Source organism: Pseudophryne corroboree, chromosome 3 (assembly GCF_028390025.1).
Source record: "Pseudophryne corroboree isolate aPseCor3 chromosome 3, aPseCor3.hap2, whole genome shotgun sequence".
NCBI classification, from domain to species: Eukaryota; Metazoa; Chordata; class Amphibia; order Anura; family Myobatrachidae; genus Pseudophryne; species Pseudophryne corroboree.
In genome coordinates this window covers 224,432,523-224,450,282 of record NC_086446.1, presented here as the reverse complement: position 1 = coordinate 224,450,282, position 17,760 = coordinate 224,432,523, and the positions used below count along the sequence as shown (strand labels likewise).

The following is a 17,760-nucleotide window of genomic DNA, read 5'->3' as shown; positions in this document are numbered from 1 at the left end:
CTGTCCACTGTCGCGTCCATAAAGCTCTTCTGGCCGAAATGGACATAGCACTTACCCGTGATGCCAGTGTGCAGATATCCCTCTGTGCATCACGCATATAAAGAAATGCATCCTTTATTTGTTCTAACGACAGTAAAATATTGTCCCTGTCCATGGTATCAATATTTTCAATCAGGGACTCTGACCAAACTACCCCAGCACTGCACATCCAGGCAGTCGCTATAGCTGGTCGTAGTATAACACCTGCATGTGTGTATATACTTTTTTGGATATTTTCCATCCTCCTATCTGATGGATCTTTAAGTGCGGCCGTCTCAGGAGAAGGTAACGCCACTTGTTTTGATAAGCGTGTTAGCGCCTTGTCCACCCTAGGAGGTGTTTCCCAGCGCTCCCTAACCTCTGGCGGGAAAGGGTATAATGCCAATAATTTCTTTGAAATTATCAGCTTTTTATCAGGGGCAACCCACGCTTCATCACACACGTCATTTAATTCTTCTGATTCAGGAAAAACTATAGGTAGTTTTTTCACACCCCACATAATACCCTGTTTAGTGGTACCTGTAGTATCAGCTAAATGTAACGCCTCCTTCATTGCCAAAATCATATAACGTGTGGCCCTACTGGAAAATACGGTTGATTCGTCACCACTGGAATCAGTGCCTGTGTCTGGGTCTGTGTCGACCGACTGAGGCAAAGGGCGTTTTACAGCCCCTGACGGTGTTTGAGGCGCCCGGACAGGCACTAATTGATTGTCCGGCCGCCTCATGTCGTCAAACGACTGCTTTAGCGTGTTGACACTATCCCGTAATTCCATAAATAAAGGCATCCATTCTGGTGTCGACCCCCTAGGAGGTGACATCCCCATATTTGGCAATTGCTCCGCCTCCACACCAATATCGTCCTCATACATGTCGACACACACGTACCGACACACAGCAGACACACAGGGAATGCTCTAAACGAAGACAGGACCCACTAGCCCTTTGGGGAGACAGAGGGAGAGTCTGCCAGCACACACCAAAAAGCGCTATATATGACAGGGATAGCCTTATAATAAGTGCTCCCTTATAGCTGCTTTATATATATCAAGATATTGCCATTAAATTTGCCCCCCCTCTCTGTTTTACCCTGTTTCTGTAGTGCAGTGCAGGGGAGAGACCTGGGAGCCGTCCTGACCAGCGGAGCTGTGAGAGGAAATGGCGCCGTGTGCTGAGGAGATAGGCCCCGCCCCTTTTTCGGCGGGCTCGTCTCCCGCTATTTTGTGAATACAGGCAGGGGTTAAATATCTCCATATAGCCTCTGGGGGCTATATGTGAGGTATTTTTAGCCTTTATATAGGTTTACATTTGCCTCCCAGGGCGCCCCCCCCCAGCGCCCTGCACCCTCAGTGACTGCGTGTGAAGTGTGCTGAGAGGAAAATGGCGCACAGCTGCAGTGCTGTGCGCTACCTTTAGAAGACTGCAGGAGTCTTCAGCCGCCGATTCTGGACCTCTTCTTACTTCAGCATCTGCAAGGGGGCCGGCGGCGCGGCTCCGGTGACCATCCAGGCATTACCTGTGATCGTCCCTCTGGAGCTGATGTCCAGTAGCCAAGAAGCCAATCCATCCTGCACGCAGGTGAGTTCACTTCTTCTCCCCTCTGTCCCTCGTTGCAGTGATCCTGTTGCCAGCAGGAATCACTGTAAAATAAAAAACCTAAGCTAAACTTTCTCTAAGCAGCTCTTTATGAGAGCCACCTAGAATTGCACCCTTCTCGGCCGGGCACAAAAATCTAACTGGAGTCTGGAGGAGGGTCATAGGGGGAGGAGCCAGTGCACACCACCTGATCTGGAAAAGCTTTACTTTTTGTGCCCTGTCTCCTGCGGAGCCGCTATTCCCCATGGTCCTTTCAGGAACCCCAGCATCCACTAGGACGATAGAGAAAATGAAATTACTGGGTGAAGCAGTTCCACCCGGTAATTTCATGAAACACGCGGGTCCTTTTTCTGTGTGAAAGGGTCGACCCGTGTTGTAATTCCCGGGACTTCGACCCAGGAATTTACCAGGGTCGGAGACATGGGAATTAGGACACGGGTTGACCCTTTCACACAGACAAAATACCTGTGTTGATCTGCAAATTACCGGGCCGAAATTTTCGACCCGGTAATTTGCATGTCTGTGTGACAGGGGTGGTCAGGCAGGTCTTGGCAAAATGACCCAGCACTGAAATGCCAGGTAATTGCCGGGACTTTCAGACTTTTCTGTCTGAAAGTGGTATAAGTGTACTAATACAGCAGCTGGATGATGGAAATCCTTATTATAGAAGGACAAAACTTTACAAGGGAACTAAACAGCTAAACATTTACATAAGATAACAATGGACGGGGGAATCATTCCGAGTTGATCTCACGTAGCAACTTTTTGCAGCCCATGCGATCAACTAGACGCCGCCTATGGGGGAGTGTATTTCTGCATAGCAGGGCTGCGATCGCTTGTGCAGCCCTGCTATGCAAAAAAAGTTTCCTGTAAAAGAAGACCAGGGTATGGGTTACTTACCCTGTGCGATCGATCCAGCGATGCAGGTCCCGGAATTGATGTCAGACATCCGCCCTCCAAACTCCTGGACACGCCTGCGTTGGACTCACCACTCCCCAAAAACGGTGAGTTGCCGCCCGGATCTGCCTTCCTCCTGTCAATCTTCTTGCGGTCGCCGATGTGACCGCTTTCTTCAGTAGTGGCGTCGCTGCCTGGCGGTGGCCATCGCTGGGCAACAACGCGCCTGCGCAATGCGGCCGCCGCGCATGCGCAGTTCCGACCTAATCGCACGGCTGCGAAGAAGTGCAGCGTGCGATCAGGTCGGAATGACCCCCAATAAGCAAAGTGAGTGCAAAAAAAAAAGAGAGAAACAGGGCACTCTTCATCTAACCAAGAGCAAAGTCTTCCAATTTCATAGCACACTTCCAATGCCCTGATCAACACAGTTTGCAAAGACAGATCTATCAATCTCACATCAACAACCAAACCTATTGGCCTTTAGCTGTCTATGCCATATGATTCTGTGTCATTTATAAGAAAAGGATCACTGTCCTATAACACACGGAGGGAGAAAAGGTCCCAGGGACCACTTTGCACCTGTCAAAACACTCGGAATGGGAATTTATTATTCTGTGCTGATGTATAAGGCATTACTAAATTACAGCAGCTGAGGGGAAGCATCAAATGCACAGATAGCTGCCAAGAAACTCAGATGTGAATGTGTTGTGGGCAGGCAAAATCCAAATACAAAAATCTATTGCTGTAACACAGCAGCAATTCCTTATCTGAAACAGACCTGATTGTAGCAGCAAATTTGTTAGCATGTGCAGAGAGAGTTAGAATTGGGTGGGGTCTGTTCAAACTGAAATCTAAATTACAGTGTAACAATAAAGCAGGCAGTATTTACTCTGCACAAAAACAAAATAACCCACCCAAATCTAACTCTCTCTGCACATGTTCGCATGTTATATCTGCACCCCCCCCCCTTCCCGCAGTGCAACATGGTTTTGCCCAATTGCTAACAAATTTCACAAGAAAAAATAAAACAAGTGAGCGCTAGTAAAATTGGCTATGAGACAACTATACTTTACATTGACTGCAGCTTCTCAATTTGAGGTGCTGAACCTCAAAAAATCATGGACAATGGTAAAAAAACAAAGAAGCGCTGTCATTGAAAGTATTATACAATTTATTAAAAATATATATATATGATAATCACAAAAATAAAACCTGGTATCCTGTAATTTGATAACACAGCATATATAGTATAGCAAGCATCAATACTTATTAGTAGCAGCAAATGATGGACATATTAACAAAATCCCCTAAAACGATATAACCACCTGTGCTTCAGATGGTAATATAGCACTTGTAATTAAAAAAAGGGCTCCTTGCTGGGAGCTCCACATGTGGGTTAATTAGACGTATAGGCTCATAAGATGATTTTATGGATTTAAAAGTCCATCCGTGGTGTAAATATAAACAGTTCACCTTTGTTTTGTCCACTTTATAATATCTGCTCCCAATACTTATTCCGTATTTTAGAAAAGGCTTTTTACGGGTGATTTTAATTAGCACAATTCCGTGCACAGCACAATGACATTTAAGCATGGAACGCTATTTTGACAGTCTCGTATTGTGCTTACCCCAGCCTCTGCTGATTGCAATTATTCGGTATTTCCTTTGAAAATGTTGGGCGCCGGCTGCCCACGCCGCTTGACTGCGGCACCGAAGGGATGAAATAAAGCAGAATGTATTGGTGAACTGAACGCTCGGAACCGCTCACTTGCAGTGATATAGCGGGAGCCGTCAGAGACGTGCCTGTAGCTGGAGCCGTTCGAAGACGTGCTTGTAGTCTCTGGTGGTGGAGAGAAGCAGGATACCAGACAGGATACTGGGAGGAATGCTTGACGCGTTTCTCAGCCTCAATCCTGGGGCTGTTTCATCAGAAGTGAAACAGCCCCAGGATTGAGGCTGAGAAACGCGTCAAGCATTCCTCCCAGCTACAGGCACGTCTCTGACGGCTCCCGCTATATCACTGCAAGTGAGCGGTTCCGAGCGTTCAGTTCACCAATACATTCTGCTTTATTTCATCCCTTCGGTGCCGCAGTCAAGCGGCGTGGGCAGCCGGCGCCCAACATTTTCAAAGGAAATACCGAATAATTGCAATCAGCAGAGGCTGGGGTAAGCACAATACGAGACTGTCAAAATAGCGTTCCATGCTTAAATGTCATTGTGCTGTGCACGGAATTGTGCTAATTAAAATCACCCGTAAAAAGCCTTTTCTAAAATACGGAATAAGTATTGGGAGCAGATATTATAAAGTGGACAAAACAAAGGTGAACTGTTTATATTTACACCATGGATGGACTTTTAAATCCATAAAATCATCTTATGAGCCTATACGTCTAATTAACCCACATGTGGAGCTCCCAGCAAGGAGCCCTTTTTTTAATTACAAGTGCTATATTACCATCTGAAGCACAGGTGGTTATATCGTTTTAGGGGATTTTGTTAATATGTCCATCATTTGCTGCTACTAATAAGTATTGATGCTTGCTATACTATATATGCTGTGTTATCAAATTACAGGATACCAGGTTTTATTTTTGTGATTATCATATATATATATTTTTAATAAATTGTATAATACTTTCAATGACAGCGCTTCTTTGTTTTTTACCATTGCTAACAAATTTGCTGCTACAATCAGGTCTGAATTAACCCCATAGTTCTGGACAAGCGCAGAGAGACATCAGAATGATTGCTGAACACAACCAGTGAAAGAACACGTTTTATATAGAGATGTGCATGGACCCACGTGTTTTGATTTTGACAAAACCACCCTCCGTGTTTTGTTTTTTGGATTTGGCAAAACGACCCTCAAGTGTTTTGGTTCGGATTCAGATTTGATTTTGGTTTTCTTTAAAATTGATTTAAAAGAAATTGCTAAAATTACGTAATTTGGACCTATTTTTGTTCCTACGGTATAATTAACATCAATGACATTAATTTCCAGTCATTTCCAGTCAATTTTGACCATCTCACAGCTCACAATATTGCTTTCACCAATATTGACCAAAAACTGCAGCGGCACAAACAAACGGCAGTTTAAAAGAATAAAGCACATCTATGAAACATAGTGGCCCAGCAGTGGCAGACAGGATGGCAGTTTAGATAAACTATACAACCCCACAGAAACTTTTCATTAACCAAGAACTAGATCAGAGGCCAGAGGTCAGTAAAAGTAAATCGAGGTAGAGTATTTAATACTATGTATGTAGTGGACGCCAGATAAAGGATTGAATGATTACATAAACAGAAAAAAACGTTATAACTATAAAGAACGTAAAAAGAGAGCCTTGGGACTGGCAAACATATAGCGTGGAAGAAGTCAGGTAAAGTATATGACTGATTTGATCGATTGATTAATGATTATATGATTACAAACAGAAAAGCAGTTATAACTTTAAAGATAAGAAAGAAAGAAAAAGACATGGGTTTTGCATACCAGAAGACCATCAACAATGCCCTAGGAAGGTATAACCCAGTAAAGTCATAACCAGATTAAGGTGGGGGTGCACAGGAATTATACACCAGTATCACAGGAATTATATGGCAATATCACAGGAATTAGACGGAAATATCACAGGAATTATACGCCAGTATTCCGAGAATTATACGGCAATATCACAGGAATTATATGCCAGTATCACGGGAATTAATTGGCAATATCAATGGAATTATACGGCAATATCACAGGAATTATACGGCAATATCACAGGAATTATACGGCAGTATTCCGAGAATTATACGGCAATATCACAGGAATTATACACCAGTATCACAGGAATTATATGGCAATATCATTGGAATTATACGGCAATATCACAGGAATTATACGGCAATATCACAGGAATTATACACCAGTATCCCAGGAGTTATATGGCAATATCATTGGAATTATACGGCAATATCACAGGAATTATACGGCAATATCACAGGAATTATACACCAGTATCACAGGAATTATACGGCAATATCACAGGAATTATATGCCAGTATTCCGACAATCAGGGCCGGTGCTAGGGTGTTCGGCGCCCCCATGCAAACTATAAATTTGCGCCCTCCCATACTTTACAAAGGGACAGCACACATAATGCTTATACACACAATGCTCCCTGTAGTAGTGGGACTTACACACGTAACGCCTCCTGCAGTAGTGACACTTACACACGCAACAACCCATGTACCAGTGACACTTACACACGTAACGCACCCTGTAGCATTGACGCTTACACATGTAACGCACCCTGTAGCAGTGACGCTTGCGCATGTAACTCCCCCTGTACCAGTGATGCTTACACACGCAACGACCCCTGTACCAGTGACGCTTACACACATAACGCCCCCTGCAGCAGTGACGCTTACAAACATAACGCCCCCTGCAGCAGTGACGCTTACACATGTAACGCACACTGTAGCGTTGACGCTTACACATGTAACGCACCCTGTAGCAGTGATGCTTACACATGTAACGCCCCCTGTACCGGTGACGCTTGCTCACGTAATGCCCCATGTACCAGTGACACTTACACACGCAACACCCCCTGTACCAGTGACGCACATGTAAAGCCCCCTGTACCAGTAACGCTTATACAAGACGCAACGCCCCCTGAAGCAGTGACGCTTACACACATTATGCTGCACAGTCACACATACACATATACATACACACATATGTACATACTGGGGGTCATTCCGAGTTGATCGTACGTAGCAACTTTTTCCTGCCCGTGCGATCAACTCGACACTGCCTATGGGGGAGGGCTTTTTGTAATAGCAAGGCTGCGAATGCTTGTGCAGCCCTGCTATGCAAAAAAAAGTTTTGTGTAGAACTAGACCAGGGTAATACTTACCCTGTGCAATCGATCCAGCGATGCAGGGCCTGGAAATTGACGTCAGACATCCACCCTCCAAACGCTGAACCACTCCCAGAAAACGGTCAGTTGACGCCCTGGAATGCCTTCCTCATGTCAATCTTCTTGCGGTCGCTGCTGCGACCGCTTTTTTAATTCGCGGCGTTGCTGCCCGGCGAGCACAAGCGCAGTTCCGACCCGATCGCGTGGCTGTGAAAAAGTGCAGCGTGAGATCGGATCGGAATGACCCCCATTGTACATACATACAGTCACACACACACACACACACACACACACACACACACACACACACACACTCTTTCCAGCCACTTACATGAAAAAGTCTGGAAACTCATCCTCCTGTGATGCAGGCTGCAGCCTGGTCCCATGTAGCTCCGCCCCTTATACCCGCGAAGCTCTGCCCCCTTTTAGATCCGCCCAGCACACTCACTGGCTGCACTGTGAGTATGTGACGGGGAGGAGGGGAGGTGGGGGAGGCTTCATGATGCCGGCGCCGCTGCCTGTCATAGAGTTTGTCAGGCGCAGCAGCCGGCATCAGCAGGGCAGGGGAACTCAGCACAGGTATGCAGAGTGGGTAGAGCGCCTCTCCACCCTGGCGCCTACCTGCACTGCATCCCCTTGCTGAGCAGTATGTGCCGGGCCTGCCGACAATTATACGGCAATATCACAGGAATTATATGCCAGTATTCCGACAATTATACGGCAATATCACAGGAATTATACGCCAGTATCACGGGATTTATATGGCAATATCACAGGAATTAAACGTCAATATCGCAGGAATTATACGCCAGTATTACGACAATTATACGGAAATACCACAGGAATTATACGCCAGTATCACGGAAATTATATGGCAATATCACAGGAATTATACGCCAATATCACAGGAATTATACGCCAGTATTCCAAGAATAATACGGCAATATCACAGGTATTATATGCCAGTATTCTGACAATTATACGCCAATATCACAGGAATTATACGCCAGTATTCCGACAATTACACGGCAATATCACAGGAATTATACGCCAGTATCACGGGAATTATATAGCAATATCACAGGAATTATACGGCAATATCACAGGAATTATACGACAGTATTCCGAGAATTATACAGCAATATCACAGGAATTATACGCCAGTATCACGGGAATTATATGGCAATATCACAGGAATTATATGGCAATATCACAGGAATTATACGGCAATATCACAGGAATTATATGCCAGTATCAAGGGAATTATATGGCAATATCACAGGAATTATATGGCAATATCACAGGAATTATACGGCAATATCACAGGAATTATATGCCAGTATCACGGGAATTATACGGCAATATCACTGGAATTATATGGCAATATCACAGGAATTATACGCCAGTATTCCGAGAATTATACGGCAATATCACAGGAATTATACGCCAGTATCACGGGAATTATATGGCAATATCACAGGAATTATACGCCAGTGTCACAGGAATTATATGGCAATATCACAGGAATTATACGCCAGTATCCCGAGAATTATACAGCAATATCACTAATTATATGCCAGTATCACTGGAATTATACAGCAATATCACGGCAATATCACTGGTATTATACGCCAGTAACACTGGATAAATGGCAGCAGAGGACACCACCACTGTGACTGGTCACTGGACTGATGCTACACAAGAGAGACACTACCCCTGGTCTGATGCAAGACAACACAGCAAAACTGCAAGGTACTTATACAGCTGCCAGCAGCACTGGGGACATATAGCAGCAGAGGACACCAACACTGTGACTGGCTGGACTGATGCAGCATAAGACACTGACTACACTGGACTGAGCAGCTAAAGACAGCACTAGAATCGCCATGCCACTTTCCCGCCAACACAGACACTGAGGACAGAGACAGGTCCTCTCACTACATTCTCCAAGACTGGAGTGAAAATGGCCGTGATGCGTGGCTCCTTATATGGAATCCAAATCCCGCGAGAATCCAACAGCGGGATGATGACGTTTTGCCTCGTTCTGGTTTCCAAATCAGGTGGGAAAACCCGAGCCTGACTCGGATCCGGATTCGGGTAGGGAGGTTCAGTAGGGTTCGGATCTCAGGGATCCGAACCCGCTCATCTCTAATCTATTATAATAAAACTCTAAACTAAACTAACTCTTAATGGGACTCTCATGCGCTCTGATGGTGTGTTAATGTTGTTTTTTTAACAGTGCTCCAGCCTCACCCCGCAACCTTTCCCTCTTCTTTCTAGTGTGAAAACGGTGCCTGATCATGAAGGAGGGACTTATATATGGAATCTAAAAGAAAAGAGGTCCAACTCTGGGAAAATTATGTATTGCCTTGTTTTGGGATCCAACTTTGGCGGGAAGACCCGAGCTGGGACTCGGAAACAGTTAGATCCCCTAGGGTGTGTTAGATTTGTGTAAAAACCATACCTCTCATCTCTATTTTTAAATTACCCTGAGTGAATAAAAATTGGAACCAGTAAAAATAAATGAGCCACGATCTATCAATCATTTGCCACCCTTTCAGGCACTGAATGCCCCAGATTTATTTAAACCTGATGCAGAAGCATTAGCGAGCAGCTGTACAACTTATTTTAAATGTTACAATATATTCTAGGCTCCTAAAAATGGCACAAAACATTCTTAAGTTAGCATGCAAAAAGTGTTGCACATAATGACTGCACAGTTTCAAGTATGCATTAAAAAGATATAGATCACTATCAAGGAGCCCCCAAGTACTCACCTGCAACATTCCATGTCCATTACCTTCCATCGATCCTTCATACGTAATGTGGAGATTTCTCAGCTTCTTGGGTGATCTGTATAGACATAATAAAACATATAGTATGTATATGCAACATTTCCAGAGACAACTAGACAAAAAATATTACTTTTAACTAGAGATGTGCGCCAACCCTTGTGTTTTGGTTTTGGATATGTATCTCCTATGGGTTGGGATTGAAATGACGGCGGTCAGAATACCAACTGCGGCATTCCACTATTGAGAATCCCGACAGGGGGAAGGTAAGTATACTTACCTTGCCCCAATGGCCCCCTAACCCTCACCCTCCCTTATCTTAACTCTAACCCTCCCTGGGGGTTCCTAATCCTAACCCCCCTACAGGGGCGTTTTAAGAGAGGAGGAGGCCCGTGTGCAGCCTTCTGCTTCAGGGCCCCCCTCCTCTCTGACAGAGGCACAGCATTTAATACTTACCTCTCCTGGGTCCCCCGGCGATGCCATCCTTCTCCGCAGCGGCAATAGAGTCTGAGACCAGACTCTATTGCGCATGCGCAAACCTCCGGGAACACGGCGCGGTGGCCATTTTACAGAAGATTTTGCTACTGTTTACATGGTCAAAACTCCAGAAAAATGGCCGCCATGCCATCTTTCTGGGGTTTTCAGCAGGCGCAATAGAGTTTGTTCCCCCTAGTGTTCAAATTCTATTGCGCTGCCGAAAAAGGGATGGCTTCGACGGGGGACTTCAGAGAGGTAAGTATTAAGCAAATGGGTGCAGGGTGGGCCCCCCTGGACCTGGGTGCCCGTGTGCCTCGCACACACTGCACCCATTATAGAAATGCCAATGCCCCCCTCCATGCTGCCTACACCTAACACCCCGCCTCCCTTTTCCAATAAAGTACATCTTTTTGTGCAACTGCTTGTGCAACTTATTCAGATAGTGAAGTGAATAAGACACTTTTTGGCAAAATAAGGTGTCCAACGCCACTGGCATCACAAAGTGGGTGCGGGGTGACACCAAAGTGCCAGCTCCTGTTCTGTGACAGGAGTCGGGTGCTGCTTTGTAACATTACGTGCAGCAACTCGGCTTCTGTCACTGTGTAGGAGAAGGCAACAGAGACACGCTAGTCTCCAGGGGAAGCCCGCACTTCCCGGACCCCCGGAGTGACAAAATGCGGGTCGGGGCACGAAGCCACGCCCCCTTCGTAAAGCCACGCCCCTCCAGAGGGTCACTTTATTAGCCACACCCCCTCCACAAAGCTACGCCCCTTTCGCTGCCGCAGCCGCACCGGGTGTAAAAGAGGTGAGTGACGCCTCTGCCCAACGCTAATGGAGTTGCACAGGAACTGTCAGATCACACATGTCAGGCATCTCCCGCTACATGGTGTATTGAGGCAAGATGTATAAGACACATCTGTGTCAATTGTGTTAAATGACAGATTGTAAAAGTGCTATATGAGGAAATAGGTTCTTTTGTAGTAAAACAGATTACAATGTTACAATTTGGCTTAATCCTAGCACATCACACCTTCCACTTATGCTGGGGACACACTAGACAATGTGTACCCAGAACGACATTGCTGCCGATGGGACCCAGCATGCGGCAAGTGCAAATGCACTAGCAGATGCTGGGTCCGGCGGGGAAGGGAGACGCGTGACATGTGTAATCGCTAGTGATATCCCATCGGCACTGCTTGCTGGACAAAATTTCCAGTCAGTAAAATGTCATTGATTCATTGTATAGTATACGACAAGGCTACTTTACATCACAAGTAACTCAACTCAAGTAAAAATGTTTTGAGTATGTTGGGTAATGGACTTTTATAGCTATCTCAATTACAACTGATTTAGACTGGAATCTTAACAACATAACCAGACAAACATTTGCTATTTCCATAGAATACTTGAAAAAGTGGTAATAGCATTGTAATCAAAGTTTCCTGTTTATTCTCATTACAGCACGCTTTTTACGTATTTTAAATGTTTTATAGTATGCTATATGCCTACAGATAAAAGGAAAATGTGATGGTCTGAAAGCTTGAGCACTTTTAACCAATATCGTGACAGGGAGGAGAAAATGGGTGTGAATGTGGGGTTAACTATGGAGTGAAGGGGAATGTGAGGTGAACTATAGGGTGAAGGGGAAAATGGGAGCGGAAAATGGGTGTGAATGTGAGGTTAACTATGGAGTGAAGGGGTACATGGGGTGAATTATGGGGTGAATGGGAAAATGGGACGGGAAATGGGTGTGAAAAGTTTAAACTATGTCGGATTCTGGTGGGAAAAAAAAACACTACAAGCTTTGTGGTTTCTCAAACTTGGATGATGTCTAATTAGATTTTGATTGTTTTATGCAATGTGACCCACTGTGAATAGTTAAACTAGCCACAGAGTGAATTATTTAGCCATCAGATCAATGTCCACAGTAACAGCTCAACAAAAGGTAAACAATAACACCAAAAAATGTGAAAGTACTCCAGTCTGGCTATTAATTAATATAAGCTGCTAGTTCTATAGTCTACCTAACCACTTACCTGGCATGGACGTATTGCTAGCAATGAGGAAATCAATTCTGCACATGTGTAGAATGGATTTCCTCCTCCTGATCCAGCCCCCTGCCTGGCAGTGATGTAGTGTGCATGTGTTGAAATTAAAAGTGTGAGGGGTAAATGTAGTTCTCCTCTGAGCACTAATATGCTGAACTCCACATGTGCTAAGATCAGCTGTAGCAGGAGGGACTGAACATCAGTCCTCCCTACCTCATGTTATGTAATAAGGTGAGGGGGTGGGCTATGATGCAAAGAGGCAGGGTAATGGGGGGATATCATTTGACACATGGAGGGTGGTGGGTTATGCCCCACAAAAAGGTTTTTTAGTGCGTGGGACTATAATAAAAATATACAATTGCACATACAGAGACACATGGGGGAGGGGGCACGAATACAATGGAGGCCCATTGAAACTGGGTGTGTGTTTCTTCTACTAGAATCTATTACCATTAGGGAGGTGATGCTAGGGATCTTTTGTCACTGTGGGGGGCTATTTCTAATGGGAGGGTGAGAGGTGATTTTACAGTAGTGGCCTATGGACACATTAAGGGGTGTGCAAAACACCCTCTCTGGGTATATTTTTTAAACAAAATATTAAAAGATATTTTTAAAAATACAATCTAAATGTAATTACTTTTTTTTCAACTTACAATTTCTGACCATTTTTTGTGAAAATTAGTCAGTTAAGTGGTTAATAGTACTCTACAGATGGGAAGACTGAGATGTAATTAATTCAGTGACATTGGTTGTCATGATGACAGTCCTCCAAACATTTAAACTAAGAATGGAGGCCTATATGAACACGTATATAGAAAGGGAAACCACTTACTTCTCCCACTCAGGAAACCTTTTAAGGCATTGCCTTGTGAACGTCACCAAACCTGTAGGCGCTGATACAGAAAACAAAAGTATATGTAAATATGAAATTAAATACTTGGCAATACTTTTCTAAGGCTGGAAAGCCAAACTTACCTCTCTCTGTAACTCTGTGAAAGTAACAGAATAATGTTTTCAGCTTTTCTGCTTTCTTTGGATTTTTTCCTTCAAACAATCTGAAATCAAAAGTTTTTGAGTCTTATTTGTGCTAAAAAACTGACAGTAGACTGCACATCCCCAATAGGGAGAACAACAATTGTCAATGAAAGCTATTTGTGCATTGCATTTTCTGTAATGTCTGCCTTTTAAGACCTGCAGGCCATTGGTGGGGTAAAGGCCAAACCACACAGTTTCATATTTCCCAACATGACTCATTCCAGGAGGGACAAAATACTCTGGACTCCCTTTTTTCCCTTGGAGTGAATTGAACAGTCAATATATAGCGAGCCCGTTGGTTGGTGTGTACTACCGATATATATTTATTAGCAGTTTCTTATATAGCGCACCATAATCTGTTGCGCTATGTCTGTGAATGATATCATTCACATGTATATTGTGTCAGCCCCTGTGATACAGAAAATGGCTGATATATTTACAGGTACTGTATATTTTTGCATCTGGCTGTGTGTATGGGTGGAACACATAGCCAGATACACTTGCTCCAGGGACAGTTAGTGACTGACATCTCAACTGATCAATGCCTGCCCAGCTGGAATACAATGAAATTACTTATTCAGGAGTTTTCCATTCTATATAAGCTGGAACCAGTCACTGTTAATATTAGCTTTTACCTGCCTGGCTAAAAACATTGACTGCAGAAAGTGCCAGGATGGTCTGAATATAACTCAGCCTCTAGATGGAGAGAGTGGGGCTCCTGAGTTTGCTTATGTGTTTGCTGTATTGAACATTTGCTGAATTGATCAATAACCTTAGCCAAGTATACAGTAAATTCATATTTATATATTCAAGTTATTTGTTGAAGTACTTTTCTGGCAATCCACCCATCTGGGTCTTCTAAAACTTAACCCACCTGAAACATTTGATGAGCAAGCAAGGAGATCCCATTTAGACCCCCAGAAAGTGCTATTTTTTTGTTTACGAAAAATGTTTAAAAGGTTATTCAGTAAGAAGAAGGAGGCAAGTTTTCCATCATGTATGAATAGATCTAGACTGTGTGCTCACACTATGGAAACTGCCTGTAAATACATGCAAACAATCAGAACTGTAACTCCGTTGGAAGATTTACAGAATGTTGATTTGATTATTTCGCTGGAAAATGAGAGTCAAGCTGAATCTGCAATTCTTGCTGCACAAGTTGTCAGTAAGCTGGTCACACAGGTACAGGAAGTGCAGATGGAGCAAGACTCTCAAAGGGAGAAAAATGCTGTCCTGCAAACCTGTGTACGGTCCCAGGTAAAGTGTACTAGTGAATTGCATACACAGTTCGAAAATGATCTTGTAAAAAGAATGAACCATAAGAAATGGCTGGGTAAAAAGGCCAAACATGATTCTGGGCAGATCATTGATTACATCACAAAACTAGGAACAGTTAGACAGTGATTCTGAGGTAGAATATGAGGAAGATGTAACAGGGCAGCTGCACCCTGTCAGACACACTACTTGCACTTCCATACAAGAGAATAGACAAATTGACGATGGGATGCCTAATCAGTTGCTTGCTCTAACTGTATACAAACCATAGTAGATGATAAGAATGTAGTTGAAACTGCAGATGTAACAAAGGATGTTGAAATGCACAGACAACAGTGCTATGTTTTAGCAACTCGCATAGTTTCACTTTCAGCCCAGATAGTGATGAAATCAAGTTGGGCTGTTCAGAGTTAGGAGGGTCTGATGCTGATATCCACAAGAAATCACAAACCACAGGTGTGAAAGGGGGGGTTTATTTACACAACACAGATAGGGAAGGGAATTGCTTCTCCATTCAGAATATCACAGACACAGCCCAAACTGTGAGACAAAATTGTCAGACAGAAATGATCATGACCATTTACACTACAGATAAGGATAACAATGAATCAGCAAGAGTGTGATTTTGGGGTGGTAGAAGATTCTTTAAAGAAAATGACATATGCACCCATACTGAATGATTGAGTTTCATGCTGAAGAAAGTGAACAAGATGTGTTTCATGGGCAAATATTTAATGTAAACTGATTACCTAATAACTGTATACTAGCTGATTACGACATAGGGGCTACAAGATACACATTGAACAAGGGGGTTGGTAATACATTAAGAGTTACGATGTGCAACCCATTACAGACAAACTGTCTGATAGCAGAGAACAACAGAAAATTAGAAACACACTGATTTGGGGAATTAGTTCAGATTTTGTGTTTGGTACTGAAATTCAAAACCAATGTTTCCTTTAGAATATAAGCTCTCACGAGCAGGGTCCTCTTCCCTCATGTGCTTTTACATCTCTTACTCATCTTCTTTTCAATACTCCCTTTGATGGCACCAAATCCTTCGGTATTCTGCCACCCTTATGCTTATTTCAGTGCTGTTCACTGATGCAGCTATGTTTATATACCCTGTACTTGTCCGATATTGTATTGAACTGTAAGTCACTGATAAGTATCTCCATGAGCACGGCTCCACAGTGGGAGGAACCATTGGAAGATGGGCAGAAATACTGGCTAATGCATCATTCTGCCACATTTACAGATAAAGACCATGTGAGGACTGCTGCTGCCGTGCTGCAGCAACCTTTACAGACTGTTAGACTTCAGGCAGGAGCCGTTGCAAAGACAATAGACCCAGTAAATCTTTGCTTTGAACACCGGACAACTGTCAAGTCTATGTGGACGGTTGTTGACACAAACCTATGTCCTGAATGGCATGGTGTCAAGCCATGAAAGAGTTGAAGCTTCATTCAAGCAAACTCACTTCAGAGGGATTGCCTGTAGCCAGACCATGGTTGACATTATAGAGAACCATGGGCGCCATCAAGGGGGTATTGTGGGTACAATTGTCCAAGGCCTGGCCAATCTGACCGAGAGTGGGGGGCCCAGGCCACTTATACTGCCTGGCTGCTATTGCAGCCACTGCCCATTCTCCCTCCGGTGCTGGGCTGCAGGCTGCTACCTGCTGCCTGTCTCCCATCTCGCGCCGTACGCACAGCAGTTCCTGCAGGAGCTGTGGTAGAAAGATCCCTGCCAGCTCCTGCTCTCCTGTACAACAAAGTTTAATGTACGAGTACGTCATGACGTCTTGACACCATGCCGCGCCAGTGAAGAGGAGCCGCCGGACTGAGAAGCAGAGGGGTGGGATGGACCATGTGACACACGGTGAAGAGAAGAGGAGCCACAGGACTGAGGAGCCACCGGACACGGACTGCATGACTAACAGATGAACGGACAGAAAACTTAGCAAGACCACATAACAGGGTGGAAGGTACATGTGGTGGTACTACTTTAGGGTTATGGCTAAAACCAAGTTGCAGACTGTATTTTACACACACAATACATGCTGTACAAGACATAATCCGACCATAAGTTCTCTGTTATTAGTGTTCTATAGCACATCTGCCTCTGTACTGGATGTTGCTTTGAAAATTATATTTCATTTCTGTTAAACTTTTTTATAGTGAGAAAAAACTAACCCTAGGGATAGACTAATCTCTCATAGAAGTTAGGTGAACGTGATGCTTTTTTTTAGAAATCAATGTCAGCCACTTACGTCATGTGCTCATTTGCTAATAAAGTATTTTTATTTTTTTTACTTAACCAAAGGCAGGCTGCCATCAATATTATAAACGTAAATATTATTAAAGAAAACAATGGAATAAAACAATATATGGTATAAAACAGGCAAATCAATAAAACATGGGGTGAGGTGCTGTCTCTCGATGAGGATACATTAATATTAATATTAAATGGACTCTGCAGGGTGGAACATCATTCAAAAAGTGTTGCATTAGCTTATAATTGATAGCTAGATCACAAGAAATGCATCTTAACACACGCTACCTGCGGCTCCTCTTCACCAGGACTGGTAGTATCCATCTCCATTTCATAACAGCATATCTTGTCACCTGCTATTGGGATCTAGCTGTCTATCCTTTATAAGCTAAAACAAAGTTTTTTGAATGATGTGCCACCCTGC

The 17,760-nt window shown here is 43.8% G+C and overlaps 1 protein-coding gene across 3 annotated transcripts in view; it reads right to left on the bottom strand.

Moving 5' to 3' along the window:
• LOC135055150 (poly(ADP-ribose) glycohydrolase-like) overlaps window positions 1-17,760 on the bottom strand; it is a 300,584-nt gene that overhangs the window by 119,538 nt on the left and 163,286 nt on the right. For all 3 annotated transcript variants that reach the window (XM_063958851.1, XM_063958852.1, XM_063958853.1), the window contains exons 8-10: window positions 13,728-13,807; window positions 13,585-13,645; window positions 10,213-10,288 (exon numbers count right to left, since the gene is read on the bottom strand). In XM_063958851.1, the coding sequence (XP_063814921.1) occupies window positions 10,213-10,288; window positions 13,585-13,645; window positions 13,728-13,807 (217 nt within the window). The remainder of the gene's footprint in view (window positions 1-10,212; window positions 10,289-13,584; window positions 13,646-13,727; window positions 13,808-17,760) is intronic.